The 23,123-nt window shown below is 34.5% G+C and overlaps 1 protein-coding gene across 1 annotated transcript in view; it reads left to right on the forward strand.

Annotated features, from left to right (window-relative positions):
- The window catches only part of LOC106711189 (membralin), an 84,711-nt gene that overhangs the window by 57,733 nt on the left and 3,855 nt on the right, over positions 1–23,123 (forward strand). The window contains exon 9 of the mRNA XM_045681585.1: positions 21,050–21,149. Coding sequence (XP_045537541.1) covers positions 21,050–21,149 — 100 coding nt within the window. The remainder of the gene's footprint in view (positions 1–21,049; positions 21,150–23,123) is intronic.

A 23,123-nucleotide genomic window follows, 5' to 3' on the forward strand; every position in this document is an offset into this window, starting at 1 on the left:
TCCTATCTAATTGGCTGTTTTTGTTGCAGATATAATAAAATTTTTCTTTCAGTTTTTTATTAAAAAAATAAATACATAAATTAGGATATAATTTAACCATCGGTTTTAGCTTGGTTTGATGTTTGAGAATTTCTAAGAAATGGTAATAAACTAACACCGAATCACTATTATAAACCATTTTTTTATTTTTGTCGTGGTAAATATATGCAATAATAACAATGAAATCAGGATTATGACAGGCGTCAAGTGGAAGCAACTCGCCTGTTAAGTGTGCGTGCCGGAGGCCTAATTTTACTTTTTTACCCTTATCTCATAAGAAAAGGATGGGAAGAGGAAATCTATCTGTGCATCCTCTCCTCCGTCGGTTAAAGTTACATAGCTTCGCTTCCGCAATTGCGGATGTCTATCGGCGGTCGCTAAGCTATGTATTTCGATGATTTCAGTTGGCCGCTTGCTCGTTTGCCACCATATCATTAAAAAAAAAAAATAGAGCGGCCAAAATGTTTACGGCTGTATTTATAATTATAAGACGTTTACGGACTTTAATTCAAAGTAATTTACAATAAAGTTCATTTGATAATTCCATAGATTTCTTAAGTACTTATTGTGTGGTACATTGAAGAGGCGTGGAGCATGTCGCGCCGCGTCGGCGGCTCCTCGGCGCTCGGCGAGTTCTGACATCCCATTTTCATAATCGACTTCGTTGAATAACTGAAAATAAGAACATAACAATTTTTCGCAAACATCTTTTAATATTTAAAATAATTAATCTAAAAGAGAGCCAAAGAATTTTGAGTCATACAATTCATTTAATATCTAAATTTTCGCTTAAATACCGGTGTAGGTACGTAACAAATTGTATGTAAGTATGTAGGTATAATGCAATTTATCGACTCATGTACAACGATTGTTAGTAATTTTATAAGTAAGGAACGGCGAGGATCATCGGTCAAGTGGTGTTTTCATTTGTTTGTAGTGGGCACGGCCGGCGTGGCGCACCTGTGTTTGCGGCGTATGTTTGGCCGCTTTCTTTACGGTGACAGGCCATTGTACTTAGACTTGGGATATCTTAGGTAGGGCGATATTTTATCGCTATTAGACGTATTAAATGTTTTATGGATAAAAGTTTTTTATTGATGATACAGGGCGGATCAGTTTCAAGGTTTATTATTTCGTGCTTTTTGTACAAACTTAATTTTCTTGTTACAACATTTTAATTCACGCAAAATACGCGCTTGTCGTGGAGTTGCGGATAACTGAGCCCCTACTCCTACTACAACATTTTAAAAATAGATGACAACATTTTTATAAGAATAGACTCTTATACTTGGCGACTAAAATCATAAATATTGAGCGGCTTTCTTTGTTCTTGTAATTTTTTTGATGCAGTTTTTAATTAATTTTTCCGGTAAATGTTCAAAATATGAAGCATTATTACTTTATGCGACGAAACCTTTAGAAGATTAAATTTTATAAATTAATTTTTGTAAAGGTTTCAAGAGCATGATTGAAAACAGAATATAAATAAACTTAAGCAATTTACGAAATTAATAGAGATGTCTATTAAGGCAAAAATTAAACTAAATATATCGACAAGTTAATAGGTAACAGATAAAAGTGTAGAAAAGTTCGTAGTTTTTGTGTCGTTTTTCTATTACCATCACGAGTTAAAAAAAATCTCTCGGCTACATCACTTTCTATCGTGTTTGCCTATTCAACACAGGGCTTTATGAAAAAAAAGTAGTGTACGGTGTATTTTGTTACAGCTTCATTGTCCGTGCATTCATTGTAGTGAGGGCTTGAGTGCAATTTTTCACAGTATTTGCGGCGCTCGCTCCCTATGATTTCATTATTTGCTTTCAATCAGTACTGTGAGCCTGCCCCGTCCTTCGAACCGCGCATCTCGCCCCGCGCCCGGCGCCGCCGCTCACTTCGATCTCGAGCGAATTTTGTTTGGTTTCGTTTTCGGATGCTATTTGTAGTTGGGTTACGAAGGTTTTCACGCTATTATGTTTCCCACTGCTTTTTATACACAAATAATAAAGTGATTTTATTGGTTTCGATGTTCTCTCGATCAGTTTGCAATGATTTATCTTGGAAATTTTAGTTTCTTTTCAATTTCATAAGAATATTTGAACTTTCATATATTCATATATAGGGATAAGTTGGACAAACATTGATGTAAACAAATTTGATGTATTTTCGAGATTTTGTGACCAAATACACAAATTAACTTTTATAATGAAAGAAAATAAATTCCTCGTCATGTATTAGGTACCTAAATACTTTGTATAAATGAAAAACGTGCTATCGAATAAAAAAAATGTATTCTCAAGGAACACGTTTCGTACTTGGAAGACGGTTAGTATTAAGAGGTGTTAAAGGTAACAGAAATAGTTCATAACTCAATATTTCTTTGCCGTGATATGAAGTCACATGAGTGAATGCATTCGAGCGAGCCGAAGTACGCTAATATTACTGTCATCTTTCCAATAACCCTCTTTACGGAGAAAATAGTTATATAAGTTGTATATTTCTGAGTTATAACTTGTTATTGCGAAATTATTTTTTTTTTTTCCCTAAATATTTATAATGTGGTCTGTCGTAAAAGAGTGGAAATTATTCTCTCTCATTGATTACGTGTTTCTTTTATGTTTGTCTTTTATGAAATATAAAAAGATAGTCGGATACAGACATTGAAATGTAATGAAATATAGAGAGGACATTGACAGCACTTTACTTGTGACAGCTTATTACTGTAAATTGTAGTACTGTAGGGCTATCTGTTAATGAATAGTCAATCCCACATATCAATAATAAGTTTCAATAAAGGTTAACTTAAAAATATGAATAAATATGAATGTAGAGCGTCGGTGGCTCAGGGTTTAAGCACTTGACTTGCAATCTGCAGGTCCTGGGTTCGAATCCCGCCATATACCAATGTGTTTTTCGATTAAATATGTACAGTTATCCGACGTTCTTACGATGAAGAAAAACATCGTGATGCAACCTGCACATATCTGAGAAGAAATTCAATGATATGTGTGAAGTCAACCAACCCGCACTTGGCCAGCGTGGTTGACTATGGCCTGGTCCCCCCTAACTTGGGGTATGCTCCGAGCCCCTCGGTGGGGACGTATAGTGAGCTGATGATGATGATGATGAATGTACATGACAACTGAAATGGAACTCGTGGTTTATCCGTTTGTTTGAACCGAAAAGTTTAATTGATGATGTACGGTCTTTATATTTGTATAAAGTTTTTGTTCGAATATCAGATATTTTCAATTTGAACTAACGCAGTTTTCCCATAAAAAAAATTCTAATTTTCAAAAGTGCTACGAACCGTAGCTCTGTAGCAATTTTCGTAGCACCTTGTGTAGTCGGTATGAAATTTAAGAAAATTACACTTTAGTTCTATATTCATAAATGTTCCCTTTTATTATAATAATTACTCATATTTTAACTTAAAAATATGGTAATACCTTAAAAAATAGCAATCTAAAAATTCTGGCTGTCCTTACGCGTGCATTACAATAAAAAATGTAAACGGTGTTTCATTAGCTTAAAATTGTTAATCCTTTTATCACAGGCTGATATTAGGCATAACCAGAAATCGTGAATAATATGCCTAGGCTTCCGATCTTGCTAAATAAATAATTATGTACTTATACCGGAAGCAGTTTTTTTGATACGTATTATAGGGTACAATGTACTCTTTTATAAATAAATCTCGTCTTTAAAATATAAATCAGCGGCGGTTAAAAGTTTAAGAGTATTTTTTGGAGTATTTCAATATTCATCTTGTTCTAGTGTAAATATTGTCGCCCGTTGGTATTTAATCAATCGGCGTGTAATACGAGTTCCTTATTAAGTAGAAGGATGTTCGCACCAGTAGAGCGAAAGTTCGCGCTGCCAATTACTATCGAGTGAGGAGATTCTTACACGAGCGAAGCGCAACTACTTGCCGTTAGACTTGTTAGTGTTGCCGATGCTTCGCTTCGAACACGCCTGAATACATTATTCTCTAGTAGAAAGAACTAGCTGTATTCCGAGACTTTGATTTTGTTTGAAATTAATAAAAACGATGTAAGAACTCAATTATTTGAAAAGTTTGATAAATATTTTTTATCGACTTTTAATGGCTGATGATGATGACTGATATTAACCGCATTATGGTATATTTTAGATCCTGATTGCAGACTTTAAATTTTCCGGTTACATTTCAACAGAATATTTCCTCAAAGAATATTTCAAAGTTGTTGGAAGTCGATGTTGAAATGAGTCTTGCAACTTGAAAGGATGAATCCTTACTAAAACGCGGTTGGCAAACATCCGAAGAAATTCGGTACTATGTTGGTACTTTACTATTGTACCCTAAAATTACTCAACTCTTTCTGTTATTTTTTACGAAAGGTTCAGACTTTTCTAATTTTAAGAATCATTACAAAATTTTCTTTTCCTAATTAATAGTCTGAAACATTTCAAGTAAACAGAATATTTAAATTTGATTGTTTTCAAGTTTGCGCTTTCCTTTTGTTTGGCAAGAGTAAATTAACAAACTTTTAACAAGAATTACATCTGTTAGTATACCTCGAATCTCTTACGTACATTTCAGTATTTTTCCGTCAATTACTTTGATATTATTGGCTAATTAATGACGATGTAATTAAGATTAGTTCCAGGGTTTTAGCGTTTTGTCTTTTTTGAAAGAATTATTAAGAATAAAACGTTTAAAGTTAAACTATACGACTTTGATATTTAAATAAATTCAAATTTTAAGTGGTTTTACAATAGTCTACGTAATACTTTAAAATTTGCATACAATTTACACGCTAGGAAAGATCTGGCAACCGCGCCAACTCCATTAACTGTCGACTTACGACAATTGTTGTCGTTTAAAGATCGGAAGCCGATCGCAATATCGGCGTCGTATCGGAATTATCGTTTAGTGTTATGCCCCGTGACAGGGAAAAGCTCTCCGGTGGACCCACCCTTTGGCCCCTAGTCTTCCCCCGGGCCGCAGAGTGCTGTACTTGTGTACACCTCTTACGTATTATGTGGCCTTTTCTCATTATAATAACGCTACTTGTTTTGACTCAGATTTTTGTTTTGTTAACATGCTGAGTGGTAGTTTTAGCGTTAATAGTATCAAAACCAAAAATGCTTCAAAAATGTTGTTTTAATATTTTTTGAGACAGATTATAATATGAAAAATAAACGTTTGTATTATTCTCGCAGGGGCATAACATATTTACAGACTCTTACAATATTGATATACCCATAGTCTATATCTTATAAGTATTATTCCTTATTCATTTATTATCTTATTATTTATATAATACATTTTATAAAAAAAAATTAACAAAATATATTATATAAAAAATAGTATACCACCGGCTGCGGAATCCCATTACTCAAACAACCAGTGGTCAGGGCTACAGAGACAGGAACCTCCTAACTATGCGTGCGGTTTCTAAAATAACTGCCTTTTGTATCAGGCCCTTAATCCAACTATTTAGCGAGAGCTTCTTAAGATGTTGGTCGAAGCTCTTCGCTATCAGTCCATTCACCGATACGACTATCGGAATAATGGTAGTCGATTTCATACGCCACATGGCGGTAATCTCGTGAGCCAAGTCTAAGTATTTTAGTAATTTTAAAGTATTATTATTATTATTTATTGGTTGATTATAACATAGTACATACATAGACTACTTTGCCCAATAAAATCACTTTGTACTATTAAATAGGGCATCTTCATTACATAAGATAACTACTAGACACTGTATACTGTAATTACTAAATGTCGCCCACGACTTCAACGAATAAATATAATTAGTAGCCTATGTGTTCTTCCAGACTATGTATTACATCTATGTCGAATTTTATCAAGATCTATTGAGCCGTTCCGGGAATACCTTCTAACAATTATCTATCCTTCCATTCATCCATCCATACATACATACGTACATCCAAGCATTGGCATTTATAATATTAGTAAGATAAATATATAGTAAGAAGGGATTAATTTAATTTTAATAACTTTTTATCTTTTCATGAAAATTTTATTACCCCTGTGTTGTTCTCCGTGGACTATTCAGTAAATTGATCGTTAAAATTCATTATTGTAGTCGTAGTGTTCTTTTCCGAAGGTTAGGCCAATCTTTGCACGTCTGTTTCATTTACGTTATGTTTTCTTATCTTTGTCGTTTCAAGATTTTAAAAGTCGATTGCCTGTAGCGTATACTTGAAAATAAATTGTCTTTACAAGAAACTAGTTTGATGGTAAGGGTTTTCTCGGCGCTTGGTTTAGTTTCAGTATACAAACAATAACAGAGCACAGCCCGCGGCCGATCTTTGAGCCGATGTTTGTGTTTTCCATTGTGGATTCACAGCGACTTGTAATCATTCACTTGTAAGGGTTTCATACCAACTCTAGATAGCTTGGAGCTTTGAGAAACATATTGTAATTACATAGATGAGACATTTTTGTTTTTTTTTCATATAAATATACGTAAGTACAATTTAAAACTACACTTTCTTGGACCAATGTATTTCCCGAACAAATGTCTTTGAAACATTATTCCGAGTTTTTCATACGAACTGTAACTTCTGGAACAACCCAGAAAATATAATGGAAACGATAACGAAACTCCATGCAAAATTTGTGCTTTTCTAGAAAATTATAATTTATTTTTCTTCAAACAGTCAGACCTTTTGTGAATTATTTACGGATTTTTATTTTAATATTGAAATATGCTGCAAATATTGTAAGTAGCTTACGACTTAAGAACTCATGGAAACGCTTAGTGCTACAAGTAGATGTCTGAGCCACTTGATATAAAATTAGCAGGCAAATTCAACGATGTTATGAAATTTATCATCATTTTACCAAGTACTTTAATACCTGATAGCACTCGATTTTAAACGAAATTTATTTTTTCAAATTCATTTTTATTGTCAAAAATTATATACAAATAATTTCTTGTACCACCGTGCACATAAAAGTTGAACGTTTACAACTTTTTTTGTGGTCTTAATAGCTTAGTTTGTTCACAAAATGTACAGACGATATGTACATTTTTGAAATAATTTATACCAATAGCAGATATTCATGGGCGTCGTTGAACAGCTCAGTATTCCCGCTGCTCGTTTGCTCACATAACGATTACAACGTAAAAAAGATCATAGAAATGAAACATTTTCAACTAAACTGATGTGAACAACCATTTACACTTACTATAGTTCCTTCCACACACGATAGGAATACTATGTTCAAGACGATCTTCGAACAAAATATCTGCGTTATTGTGCTCGTATATTTTCCAAGTAGTATATCACTTTAGAATGAGTACTGCAGAGATTGTATATTTCGGTGATCCGTTGTCAATCTAATGTTTGATTTTCTAGTACATCTGACAATACTTGATTAACTAGTAACTACCGATATCTGAAACATAATGCACCTATGTATGTTTATTTGTGAAAATACAAATTGTATTATGATAGTATTAATGTCGTCGCTGTAACTACGGTCACATTGTTTCAGGATCCTCGTAAGCAATGTCTACTAAATATGTGAAATAAGTTATTTTTAATCTTACTTCTTACTCTTACTTAAATTATAAATGCGAATGTTTAGATACGCCTCAACGGATATTGATGAAATTTTGAACATACATTTAGAACATAGTCTGGAAGAATGCATAGGCTACTAATTACGTTTTTTTTATTAAGTGCGGACGGAGTAGCGCTAGCTAGTACAACATAAAACTATTACATAAAGACAAGAAACGTATATAAGATGAATGTCGATTTTTTGAACCAATAGTAACTCAATCTCCCCTCAACCTTTGATATTAAAACAAACAGTAATTTAACCAACACTTATCAATCACACAAGTCTCACGTTGTACGTCAATAGTACAGGGTGCGGCCGGAGTGCCGGCGGGCGACGGGCGGCGCTCGGCGTCCAGCCGCGCGGCAGTGTGGCGCCGCCCCCCCGCAGGCGATCATTGCCCGCCATTATCCCTCCAGTATAAGCCACTTAGCTCAATCATGATTAATGTTTTATCGAACGCGACCCGACCCGGGCCAAATAGAAAATTTATTTACTCAAACGTTTGTAATTAGGCATTCATGATTCGTAGCTGCGCTGCGGGCTGTCTGCGCGCCTGTCGCCGGCTAGACCGGCTGTCTGCGTCTTTGAACGCGCACCATGTTAATTTCATTCCAATTCTTTATATTTATATTCAATATGTCATTTATTTTTAGCTACATAACGAGCCAATCAACGTTTCTGTCTGGAAGCAATTTACAAGATACTTGATTGGTCGTACTGTGTTTTTACCTTCGGTTCAATTTACATATATCGTGTTGATAAACCGCCTTTTCACGACAGTTTTATTAGTGAAAGTATGGATCGCTAATCATACGTTGAATTTATATTTTGACGCTTTAAAAAAAGAAATAGATTTCGATTGATGTTTTGGAATTATCATCTGAATAGAAAAATAAAGTCTTAACCACACTATACAAGGCACAAGTTCGGCCTCAAATGGAATACTGCTCGCACCTCTGGGCGGGAGCACCCCAGTACTAGCTTCTTCCATTTGACCGCATACAACGGAGAGCGACTCGAATCGTCAACGACCGAGCTCTTACCGATCGGCTTGATACTCTGGCCTTGCGGAGGGACGTCAGTTCCCTCTGCATTTTTTATCGTTTATACCACGGGGAGTGTTCCGAAGAACTGTTTGGAACGATTCCTGCCGCCGAGTTTCGTCATCGGACGACCCGACAGACCGCCAGGTACCATCCATACCATCTGGACGGCTGGCATTCCACAACAGTGCGGTTCTCGCGAAATTTCTTGCCGCGCACGGCCGCGTTGTGGAATGGTCTGTCCTCGGCAGTATTTCCAAACCAGTACGACTAAGGGTCCTTCAAGAAGCGAGCGTATCACCATCTCAAAGGCCGGCAACGCATTTGCGATTCCTCTGGTATTGCAGATGTCCATGGGCGTCGATGAACACCTTGGTGTTCCCGCTGCTCGTTTGCCCCCTTCTCTTATAAAAAAAAAAAAAAAATACAATTTGATACCCCTAAAATTGATAATTCTGTCTTTTATTGATATAATACAATACATTGTTGTGCGGAACTTACTAATGTCATATTCCTATTTTAAAACTCGCTGTGAAGTCTCCTAAATCTGTGGGCGCGACCGTGCCCACACCGTGGCATGGCCTAAACATCACTTTTTGTTATTTTTAAGAAATCGCCTACATTAGAATATTGCCGAATTTTAGATTTGTTTTTGAAAAACAAAATTCGTAGAAGTACTTTACTTTTGACGATTTTCATTGTCCTTACCGTTTTTAGCATCGTTAAAATTGTTTTCTTTTTAAAAGGGATTAATTAAAAAGCTCCTATCGATAAGTCTCTTAGAAAATTACGAACCAGATAAGAAATTATTTCATTCGCTAATTAATTAGAAAAAAATACACAAACATCTAAATCCCATTGTAATTAGCCTTAAGACGCTAATGGAATAAAAAGAAAGGGTAAGCTGAGATTAATTAAGGTATATTTGTTTATTTCTTGCTTGTTTAGGGACGGTACGTATTAAAAATCAATAAGTCGGAAGGTTATAGGCAATTTGGTAAATTAAATTACTTCATTTTGAAATTTATAAACAGTAATATAATTCATCTGAAACTTTAAGTTCTTATATTTTTCAGTTTAGGTTAAATATTGGAAAAACAGTAGCAAATAAGGTTTTTCAAAATTAATCAAGCTTAGGATTCATAAGTTAACAATGAAATAAACATAAATTTAAACAATTATCAACATCCTCGGACAGGTGGTAGGTAGTTAGAAAATGATAGTTAATTGTAACTAGCTGTCGCTCGCGACTCCGTCCGCCCAGAATAAAAAAAAAAACATAATAAATAGCCTATATGTTCTTCCAGACTATGTTCTTCTACAACTGTGCCACATTTCATCAAGGTCCATTGAGCCGTTCCGGAGATACCTTAAAACAAACATCCATCCAAACATTCGCATTTATAATATTAGTAAGATTAAACAAATACAATGATTATGTATAGGGTCACAAGTTGTCAGCTTGTCACTGGTGCGAAGTTGCAGCGCATTGCACCTGTCGTCGCTGCACGTACACTTCTGTATTCATGTCACGAGCACGGCTCGTTTTGTTTGCGTTTCCACTCGCTTTAATACGTAATTTGTTGTGAATGCCGCGAAATTGGCACGGCGACAACGCGGCCCGCCTGCAATTGAAAACGTATCAAGCCACGAACAATCCACCAGTCAGTATGCAAGATACCTTTTGTGATTGTCAGTCTGTTAGTTATTAATTTACTCACAGAACTAATTTACTCATGTTAAATACATAGTAAGACGTGAGCGAATTTAGTATCAAATAATTTCTCATGTCCAAAGCTCATTCTTGAAAAATAAATGTACTTAAATATTGTTATTCCGCTATTTTATGCTGCGATGAGTTTGTTACAGCTCAAAGCAGGAAGCGTAGGTCACTGTACATTGTAATAATCTCATGTTCGCCCCTTGTCGTCGGAAGTAGCAATTTTTCCGTGACATCCGGCGCCCCGCCGCGCGCCTCCCTCCATCCGGTCCGTCCCTCTCACTGTCTATTCGATATTATGAAACATATTCACACTAAGATAAACAACCCTCCATGTCATTATTATTTTAATTAACATTATTTATACACAATCCCGATAATACACGTACCTAATTGGGTAATTTTTACTAAATCATGGGACCTACGATCGATCGACCTACGATACGAGCCATCCAGGCTTGATCATTGAGGTAGTGTGGTTAAAGTTTGTAAATTCCTACATATTTTGTAACAACAATAATTGTTTATACATACTTAAATGATATATGTATGTAAAGACTTGAATGCACTTGAATATATCATTCATATAATTATTTTCACATTTTATAATTTTCATACAATTTAAATCAATAATTAGATTTACATAGATTAATAAAGTTACATAAATTGAAATATTATCCACAAATGTTTCATTCATGATGAGCCAATTATGTTATTAATGTTGATAAAGATAACATGTTTTGACGACATTTTGTTCAAGGGTCGTTAGTTTGTGGTGGTAATTCGGGCCCCGTCGCACCGCGTCGGCCGCGCTCCAACGGCGCACATCAAGGGTAGTCATGACGATACTCTTGCCTCTGTTATTAAGCTCTCCTCAAACAATATGTCACAAATTGAGTTAACTCACTAATAATGGCATTGGGATTGCCGGGGGATCGCAGTCCCATTGAGAATGATGCCAATCTTTTTTTCCTTTCCTTTTATAATCTCTATTACCTTTTATGCGATTCGTGTAGATTGATTACATATTGCAGTCTTTTTGTAAAAAGAAGATCGTCTTCTGAGAAGTATGAAAGGGGTTTTGTTGAAGAAATTGAACGAATAACTGAAGCCAAAGTAAAGACAAGTTTATGGAAAGCACGGAGAGGGAACCGTTGCGGCTGTTTTGGTGCGGGGTCGGGGCGGGTTAGGGGGTACTCTCACATGGCTTCTGCACCGTATTAAGTCTGGTACGCACTATGAACTCGTACACTCGTAAATTGCCTTAAATATTTCTCACGTTCGAAAGACGATGGCACTAATTAAGGTAAAGCACAAACTTCTGCCTTATTTTGACATTTCACGAAGCCACTTTGTTACAAATAGTTATTATTTATGCTAGAAAATTTCGCTGTGTGCTCTTGTCCTTAGAACCACTCCCCAGCGTCAAGCGAGCTATGATTTCAATTATTGTTAGATGTCGTTTTTTCTCTTGTGTTTATTCGGGCCTCGTTCTTTCATTTTTTCACTCCACCCTTCCCGCCCTTATCTGCTACCTCGAACATGTCAGAAAACATCGTCTAGTCTGAGACATGATATAATTGATGTTTGTCGCCTCTCATGAAATTCTTAAATGTTTTTTTTTGTTTTTTTTAAAGAAACATTTTTTACATTGACGAATTGTCACTTTGGTAATCTTTAAGACCTGAAAATAATTTAGTGTTGAAAACATAAAAATATGTTTCTTATCACAGAGCTCCTGGGTATCAAATATTATGCTATTATAGATTCCATGTTTAATTTCCGATTTCAGTCGCAAAATAAAGTTTCTATTTGACTTCTAGGATAAATGTTTGTTGGGAGCACATAACCTATATCCGGTTACCTGTCGCGCCGAGCCGTCCGGTCGTCCGTCGCCTCCTTTGTGCGCTATTGTGTGTGACACTGAGAACTTAATGGACTGCTCTCAGTGGTTTGAGATGCCCGTCACAACCCACGGACACGTTAAACGGCATTCATTATACTACTTTAATAAATACACCCTTTTCATCATGCCGTCGTAATAATGTACCCTTTGTTAGAGACTTGGCATTATTGTAAGAAGACACCGTTAGAAAACTGAGGCGATGATAAAATATTCTTATCCACTAGACAAAGGTGCTACCGGCTATTAATTCGAATAACCATTAACAGGATACGATAGCAAATTCAAAAACTATATAAGTTATTAGGCTATAATCAAACTAAGTGTATTTTCAGCCGCCGACTGAAAAAAGTAGCTTCGCTCTTAGATAAAGCGTAATCGCCGATTAAGAATGCAGTTTCGACACATTACACATATTATGTCAAAATTACTTCAAGATTTACTTCAAAACTATGAAAAAGAAGTGGATGTGACACGTCGGGTGGGACGAGAAATATGCGGCGCTGTGGAGATGTGATTCACGCTCTGTGCAGTCGCGGGATAACGTGCACCTGCGACTCACCACCTATACTCGATGTTAACTCTTATCGCCAAGTAGTAAAACTCTTTTTCGCAATTCATCGTCACTGTTTTCGAAAATAAAGCCCAAGTGGACATCTCCCTTCTCCCTTAACAGTACGTTCTAAAGATGATATTCGTGCACCGTGCACTAGACTTGTTCCGGCGAACCGCGCCGCCACAATATTTCAGCTTTCTTCCGAGAAATAACAATGCTCTGCTTGGAAAAGCACTATAGTGGCAAACTGGAACAAAGAAAGCAATGCATCAACAACATAACATTATACCAGAGTGAAAAATGCGCCAGTGGATTCCCGAGACATGTTATAACTTAAGATACTTTGATAGTTATAACATGAAGATATCGCCATATATTATTAGATTTTTTATAATAGAAGGCAGTCAACGAAAAAGTATTAGAAAGTTTAAATGAAAAAAAAACAAGCTCCCTTTTCAACAATTTATAAAATTCTATTCAAATTTCTCATCAATAAAATACGATGATAAAAATTAAGATAAAGACTCTTGCCATAAAACCGTACTTTGTTAGCTATAACATTAAGTTTTAAATTAATTTTAATTTTAGAATATATTTTACAGTGATAAATGCTCATCATAAATTCGCCCATAAGATCTTTAGCGTATTTCCATTCTTTCGATTGAAAAAAGGGAAAAATATTTAAGTAGATTGTGACACAATAAGCGGGGGCGCAAGTTGGGAGTTCGGACGGCAGTTGCGGAACAATGGCATATAAGCTCTCGCAGGTGGCACATCTCCGCACAATGCGGCTGCCTAGCGACGAATACCATCCGTGAAAAACCCCGGACGCTTCGAACAAGTCTCTATATGTTTTTAATATGTATTTGTAAAGAATGTTAAATGTTCACTGAATTTGCATTTTTAATTCGATTGAAATAATGATTTTTATATCACAATTATTTGCAAATTATAGAGTTTAATTAAATTTTTATTAATAACTAGCTTTTACCCGCGACTCGCGGAATAAAAAATAGAAAACGGAGTAAAAATTATCCTATGTCCGTTTCCTGGTTCTAAGCTACCTGCCCACCAATTTTCAGTCAAATCGATTCAGCCGTTCTTGAGTTATAAATAGTGTAACTAACACGACTTTCTTTTATATATATAGAAGATATCGACGCTGGAAAGCATAAACGCTGTAACCCCGAAAGTATGAACTTTACATTCGTGCCAAAAAATCATAACTCGTGAGCTGATACGCCTACAAGCATGCGGTATTTAGCAATGTTGTGTAGTTTATGCTAACCTATAATAAAATCATTATCGTTTGATAATGGTTGAAATTATTAACGTGTGAAAAACATATTCGCGATTTCAAGGGTTACATCGTTTATGCTTTCCAGCGTCGATATGATCCTGCCATGACGATAAGGCGTAATAACAAATTATCATTCTTAGTTAATTAATTACCGCAGCGTTCCACTTGATACAAAACGTTACGAGGTTTTTATTTGTTTGTTAATAAGTTAAATAACAGAAACATAGAATAACAGTAACACTGAAGTATATGGTGATCACTGACTACTAGCGACAAGAGTTTAAAGTTTTTCTATTAATAATATTTTCTTACTCAATTTTATTTATGGTGTATCTTGAATTATTTAGCTATAATTATTTAGTTTATATTATATTTAATTTTAACATATTCCTCCCAAGGGTTGACGACAGGCAGGCGGCCGGCCGTAAAAACTTAAGCCAAAACTTTAAGGTTTATAAAACCTTGTGTGCCTACCTCACGTGAGTGTGAAAAGGGAGATGACTTAATTAATTAAATCCTGTATTTACATTTTACCTACTACTGCAAAATTGTAACGTATTTCACGAATCTTAATTAATTTTATAACGTACACACGAAATTTCGTGCATCACGTAGATTCCTGCAATGTTTGACGTTCTGTTGCGGGCAACCGACAGATTTCGATTTTTTGATTGCTCATCCGATTTACGTTGAATTATTTGATAGATATGATTTTATAAAAATAATCATTGTATGTTTTATAGAAGCATATAGCATGAGTGCTTAATTTTTTGGTTGTCGAATTAAGTATTCTTTGCATAGGTAATTCATAGCTTTGTTTAGTTGAATTATATTTTAGTTTCAGTCAATTTTTCGGTGCAAATTGAATAACATTATGCTTTTTGCAGTTCAGTTTAATTTTATTTACACATACATAGTACAATACATATTTTAGTCTTTATTGTGTAGACAATAAAAGAGGTAACAAGGATTATCTTATTTAATTTAGTTTATTTTATTTTGTTTAGTTTATAAATATACGTGTCAGTGCAGTGGAGTTTTGGGGTTAAATTTAATTAAAGCATACGATTTCACGTATTGAGGTGGGAAATGCGCGCTCTCGTTTCATTTGTCTAGCGGATGATTGACGTCGACGCATCATTAACTCTGCCATAATCAGATTAATGATACTCCGACAAAGTGACCGCTGCTTTGTGGATTAGCATGAAATAAATGAAATTTACTCCTCATTCGTATATCGCGCGTTAAAAAAGCGTTCGCTTTTTATTGCGCACTGTTGCATTTTGAGCGCAAGGCCAACGGAATAAAAGTATGTATATGTGGAATTAGTTTAAAGATATGTCTGTAGTTAGTTGACTATAACCTAGTCACATATAGTGAGCTGATGATGATGATGATCTCATTTACACAATTGATGAATAAAGCATATTTAATAATAATATATATAAACCTAAATACTATATGTTATTTAATATTATATTTATAACTTTAATTGGATAGATGGATGCATGGATGTTTATTTGAAGGTTCGGCGGCTCAACGAAATTTTGTACAAATGAAGAACATAGTCTGAAGAATTCGTAGGCTATTATTTCAGTTTTTGTTATTCCGCGCGAACGGAGTCACGGGCGACAGCTAGTATATGAATATATACAATAATCGAACAAATACAGGGGTCTGGGCACTGAATACGAATTTGTCCCATTCGGTGTCGAGACCCTTGGTCCGTGGGGTCCTAGCGCTAGAAAGCTTTTTAAGGAAGTAGCAAAAAGGTTAGTCGACATCACAGGAGACCGAAGAGCTGGCAGCTACCTCGGACAAAGAATTAGTTTAGCTATTCAAAGGGGGAATGCTGCCAGTATCTTCGGAACCTTGCCTAAAGGGACTCCTTTTAATGATATATTTTAGCTTTTATATTATATTTAAGATAGTTGATTACATTTAATTAGTTGTTTACTTAAAATGTACAATAATCGATATATACCACGTGGCGTATTAAACAAATAAAACAAAAATAGTTGTACACATAAATAAAACAAAAATAGTTGTACACAATCTTAAGTTTAAGAACAAGAAACGGTACCTAGTAATTAAAAACTTTAAAATAAATGTACAATGTCGGCAAAGTTTTATTGAATTTGAACTTACCGCTGCAGTCAAAGGGATGCAAAACGGATGGCGAGGAAATAAGTGAAATCTTTAGAACAAGAGTTAAGGGTGTAGATGGCATACTGTTAGCGGGGTATATCCGATGTCCGCTCCGGGCGGCCTCTGCCGGGAAATAATACCATTTCCGATGAGGACCCGCGGGCTGTGTCGACGAGATTAGGGAAAAAAAAGACGGGAATTTAATAACATCGTCGACACACGTCTTATTGCAAATAAACATTGGTGATATAAGCCGCCTCTTCCGACGCTACTTACGTATATGTGACTTTTTTATTTAGAGCATAATGATGATAATAAGGTATTTTTAGGTAAAAGCGACATGAGTATTAAAGTGGTTTGGACCATTGGACCTGAATTTTATAAGTAAAAATGTTACTAGTAAAAAAATAGTATAAAAACAAAGTAGTAAAATTCGCTTAAAAATTTTACCCAACCCTTACTTTAGGAGTAATTTGATTTTACAAAACTGTACTACTTAGTTTTGAAGTTGAGCATATTTTAAATGTTGTTGATGTGATAAAATCTTCTCTTATAACATCTTCTTTGATTGTACTTCTAAAAGATGTTTGATAATGCCTATGCTTTAGAAAAAAGTTATAATCTCTAGACTGTTATTTTTCATTTTACTAACGTTAAAAAACAAGACAAAAACTTTTGTAAACGGTTCTGAAAAGAAAAAAAAAATAAAAACCCCGAATAATTTATTGTTTGATATCTGAGGAAACAGTTCAAAAATTTGAAAAAGATTTTGTTTATATTAACAGTTTTATCAGACTTCATAATTTAATTTAAAAAAATCTTTGTTTGTGCTTTATTTGCATAAGGTAGATACTCTGGTAGTAATACAATACGATAAAATAGAATAGAAACAACAGCAGGAAGGTAATTAGTGTATATCTCTGATTTCTTTATCGGCGTTAGAGTTAATAAGTACACATTAACATATATATACATGGGGTTCTCCAGGGGGAGGAGACTCTTTCGCCCTTGACTATCCAAAACATATGAAATATACATAAACTACTTTGAAATACTAAGATCCTTGCAATTCCTATAGATCCACATAGATAACCCGATAAGTACTTGACACTATGTAGAGTATTTGCCATGTGTTTACATAGATGAAACGTATGTACAAAAACATCTAATTCTATTTAAGAAAAAAAAAGGTTCCTTACTTTTAATTAAGGATAGATAAAGCCAACGCCAAAATATTTTTCTCGTTCTTCTTTTACGGTTAAATTTGTCTTAGCATATTTTTAGAATGATCCATAGCTCAGTCTACACAACATTGTGAATAAACAACTCTATGAAGCGAAGACCCCAATAGTGGTACAGTGTAAGTTACACATTCACAACAAAAGTGAGCAGTTTCCTGTACAAGTCGGTTGACTTTCAAGTATCGGGCGGTTGAGCTGCAGTAAACTTGCCCACTGAAGCAAGTTTGTCCGTTGAACCGCATTTGTCAGAGTTGGCTGAAAGTTCCCTCCTCGATTAGCATCGACACCAACTTAGACTTTCTCGAGGATTTTGTACATATAATATTTATAATAATTCAACAAGTTCAAACTTAACTCAAAATTTTATCACACCAAAAACTTTGGTGCAATTTAAGTGAAGCATTAGTTTATGTATGAGTATGTTATGCTTTTTACGATATTTGTATGATTGCTAAACACCTGCATAGATTTTGTAACTTTCGTAGGGTATTCTTAGGAGACCATCTAATGCCTTATAAGTAAAAAAAAAATGACTATACTATGACATATCATATCATTTTTACTGTTTAAAATTTATCATCGTTTTGACTTTCAGACGAGTTCATATTAACATTTTCATGATGTGCTCAATATGTTCAATATTGAAATATTTTCAAACAAAACTTTTGAAGTGCTGCAGTCGGAATTAACTACATTCATTATTACATTGAATTTAAATTTCGTTGTATCGACAGCGCTGTTATTAATAAACTTGAATCGTTAAAGCTGGATTATTAAATATTTGGTAATGTGTTGTGGTGTGTAGCAGCGTGGCCGCGGACTGCGCCACCTAGTGGAATGTCCGCGGAATTTCATTTCGTTAGCTCGCGCCCGGGCTTGCGGATTCCTGCGGTTGCCGCTCGCTCGGTCCATTGCTGATTTTATTCAGATGTGCGTAGTCAATGAAATTGTTATATACGTCGCTCAATTACTGGGACTCGAAATTACTAAATTTTTCAGTTAATCATAATGTTGATAATTTTTCATACATATTATAATATATTATGTCATGTCGTCATCTCAAATATGACGAGTCATCAGTATAGTAACCTGCATTTAAAAAAAATCGTATTAGTTTAATGATGAATTAATTAATGTTACATAATACAATAATGAACTGTGGACGTAGCACGAATATTAATGACAATCGCCATCGTATATTGACGTAATTGACGATGACGATAATAAGGCGACTTACAACAATATTCGTGCTTGGCCCACTGAAGTGAATTACCATTTCAACTTTTTTGTTATTTATATTTAAACATCACTTAACAAATTATTTTATATTTAATAACGTAAAGAATAACATATTATAATATTAATGCCGTTGAAAGCAACATTATGAAGCTGAAATATTTAAGTGCTCTTCTACAAAGACTAGATAAGATAATCACAGTGTACATCAAACATTTTATATCCTAATTGAAAACATTCTTCTCAATTTCAGCGTTCCATTAGACAGGACGCTTTACTCATAAAATAACAACAAAGCAAAATTGAACAGAATAACGGTCCTTTGACTATTTTTATATTTGCTCATATAGTCTTTAAATATTTACTTAAACTTGCCTTTAACTTGAAATTTTAGCTTTTCGTGCCTTTCTTTACCTACTGATTAATAAGAAAAAAAAACTACAGCACATATTACTTTAGCTTTAGTTTATGTTAATTCTTGTTTAATTCAAATATCATAATTTTATTTCTAGATATATATTGTAAATTAGTTTATCCAATAATGGGTGTCAGATCTTGTAAGTAGCTGATAATATTTAAAACATTTGTAATGCTCTCAAAATATTAACGCGGGGCCGTTGGCGCGACTGCTCTTGCTAATATTGCGTTATACCTTATCGAATTTGCATGTTTTTACTGAATAACATTCCTTTGCCGCTGCAGAGATCAAAGGCCGAGGCGAAAGTGATTTCTCACCGAGTTAGTCGAACAAGATTCAGTCCCCGCCCCTCTTATCTGGCTCCTGAATAATTTTGATGTAATAAGGAAAATTGTAAATGGGCATTCGACTTTTCATATTTTATACGGAATATGAACTGCGTACGACCTTATTATTATTTTTAAATTTGTCTTATTTCTTAAATTAATTTTAATGTTAATTTGAAAATTTATGCATTATAAAATAAATTGTAAGAGATATTTGTAATGTAAAAAAATGTACCATTCATTACTTTTTCCATGGTAACTTACTAGCTTTTACTGGCTTAAAATTTAACTTGGAAGTCTATTTTCTGTAACTCTATGGACGTAAAGTTACAACAAATGACTCTCGTTTAACTCGGATACTTGTATCGATAATAACAAGCGTGTAAAAGTCACCTTAAAGAGAAGGTACACAGTCGGAGAGAAAATGTATGTCCTGTTGAATATCGATTTCAAATAAAATCGCAACCTTTTTCAGATAACGAGGTGACATTTCCCCTTTCCGGGGCCCGTTTGTCGACAGCGTCGCACATTGCGAATTTATCCACCGAAATAAGGAGATAACGAACGTAATGGTTAAGATGAGACGAAAATACGCGAACGATTGGCCCGAGCTGCCAATTGTACAACCACTTAGAAGAGCTTAATAATATTTCCTTTCGACATTTATTTTATTTGTGAATATCATTGCGCTTTATCACTTGTCATGAGAAGAGATTTGAATTTTGTTTTAAGTATCAAAATAATGTAAAGAAGCTGTATAGTAAAACATTGTTATCTCTGTTTTGCCAAAGATAATGACAGAGATGACGATATGTTTTGTACAAAGATTTTAGTCTCAGAAAACCACGGTTATAAGTTTGTAATAACGGCGCGGCGTATGTTTATGAATTTTATAGTGATGTCATGATAACGTTCTCGTAGCTCATGAAATAATTAGCCTGAAATGAGCCTTTTCAAATAAACCTTATTGCAAACATACAAGATCGTTTCCTTATCTTAGTATGAGAGAGTGAAACTGAGCAACCATGTTTTTAAATCCAGTACGTTACTCTCAAGTTAATATAATCATAAAATCTCTAATATAAATGTTATTTAGGTGTTATGTAAAGGTTATTAATGTAACATTTCTTCGAAGGATATGCTGGAAGGAAAAGGGCGACTTCAATAAGATCTTAATGATGTCCGGCCATCGTTTCCGCGTCTACACTTGTTGCTTCTATCGACCCACATTATATAGTGTGTACTGAACACATACTCCTAGATCATTTAACTCTCTAGCTCTCTATAACATTTCCGTTTCTATCGTACATGCTATAATTTTTGTAATATTTATTTCAAACATTATTTTTGTTTTATTGTTCTTTTTATTACCCTATATGTCTTGGTTCAATTAAAAACTTGACTACGAAACAAGATCTGTACGTAATTTTATTGACAAAAATTTTGTACAGATGTATTAGGAATTCTCTAATACACTTTAGGGCATCTCTGCTTAAGGCGTTGATAACTAAAATGAATTTTCTTTTGTCCCCAGATTCTTCTACCTGTACCACTTTTCGTTCTACGCGTATCACTATCGCTTCAATGGACAGTACAGCAGTCTGGCTTTGGTGACCTCCTGGCTCTTCATACAAGTGAGTATTCTAATTTATAACCATTCTTTGTTTATTACTCATGTATTACCTGCGGTAGGGTCGTAAATCAAAGGCGCAATGAACTGCAAACCGTACCTGAAGGACGTACTATTTGCAACATTTTGTTTTGTTAGATCAAGGCAATGTGGGAACATGCGTAACTGAGACTTTAATAAATTTAATAATCACCAAAATCTAACGATTTATAACAATTTCAACTCGAATGGTAAATACTAAAAGGTCTAAATCATTACAGTTAAGATTATTTTCATTGTCGTATTTTCTTTTTATGAAGTAAACGAGAAATGCTCAGATTGAAAAACAAAATTGTAAAAACAAAGATATTTGAAAACATCGTAAGCACATATTTATTGTGTTTTTGAGAGCCATTTTGTATATTACATATGCGGCATGTATTTGTCAGCGGCAGTTTGATACAGAGGCGGGCGCCGCGGGCGGTGTCCGCTGTCCTCTCCACCTCGGACAGTTAATAGATAAACTGGCTGTCTGTACTTTATTAGCTTTCTGCCGCATCTCCGTGACTGTTATTAATATTGTAAGGTTCAAAATCGCTAATAACCCTCTCCGTAAATGTAGAACATTCAGATTGTTTTGTCACATAAATAGGATAGGCTGTGAAGTGGAATCTTTATTTAATATTCTTTCACATTTTTCGTATTATAGATTCTCGAATAAATAACTATTCGATATAAAATTTTCATAGAAAAAAATAAACAACGACAAAATAAACGATTTATTATTGTAAAATAAAATGTTCTAAAGACACTAAAAGATACCATTACAAGTATGAGTTGTTATTTGTCACTAAGGGAGACTCTTAGTATAGATTTCTTGCCACCACTAAGGGTACTGCTTAACGAATTTATTTTGTATTCTACTATTAAAAAGACATGCGAACGTACTTTTATTTTCATAATAGTTTAACTTTGCAGTGGGAAAGCGTGGCTGAGTTTGTGGGCATTTGTCAACAAATCACGTGCCGTTATTGTGAGCTCGTCGCTCTCGACGTCTATCACCTCACAGACCTTTACTGTTGTCGATGTAAAATACAACAGCAATTGTCGACTATATTTTTCTGACTTAACCATACTCGACCATAAAGTTATTTTAGGTTAGTTTTGTAGAGACAAGCTTAAATTTAAGTTTGTCCTGTTTGCTTATCTTCCATAATGAGCCGGATACCAAATTTAGAAGTTTATATTGTAGCATAGAACCAAGCTAGTCCAAGTAGGCATTGGTGTATTTGAATTTTTTTTTCGCAAAGGACTGTCCTCAGAGATTTCATCATGACGTATTTAAACAACAAAAAGAATATCTCATTTTGAGTATTTTACGACATATTTCCACGGTATGTGATTCCGCGACGAACGGACATAGACGGAATACGCATCGTCGAAACAGTGTTGTCTGTGTTCGCCTGCGCCGGTAACTTCTTTCCATAAAAATGAGTATGCTATGGCCGTGAATTGTTTGCCTACATCCGTATAATAAGCCAACATGTAAACTTACCTTAATTTTTTCGCTTCATTTATATCTTGAATATAGTAAAATAATAAATAATAAGATCACTTTTCCTCGCTTCATACCTAGAATATATCTCCGAAGGAAATATTATATCCGTCTGTTAATTAATGTCCTGTTAGTTTCGCAAAACAGGATGTAATTAGTAAGAAGAAATAATTATCTCTATATAACTTTATTTGTCAATTGTTGCGTATCAATACTCGAACCAATTGAGATACATCGTTTGCAATAGTAATTTTTATATACACTATTTATTTTATAACGTTTCCTTTTGGAAAAATGATTTTAGTTGTTGTTGCTTTCATAAGTATACAAAAAAATTACGAAACAGTAAATGTTATTAAAATTCTTAATATGTATGCCTACCTATTCTCCTATATTTTGGTATAAATTATGCACTTATATCACTTTGTCTACGTTAAAGTTCAT

The sequence above is a fragment of the Papilio machaon genome, chromosome 16 (assembly GCF_912999745.1).
Source record: "Papilio machaon chromosome 16, ilPapMach1.1, whole genome shotgun sequence".
NCBI lineage: Eukaryota > Metazoa > Arthropoda > Insecta > Lepidoptera > Papilionidae > Papilio > Papilio machaon.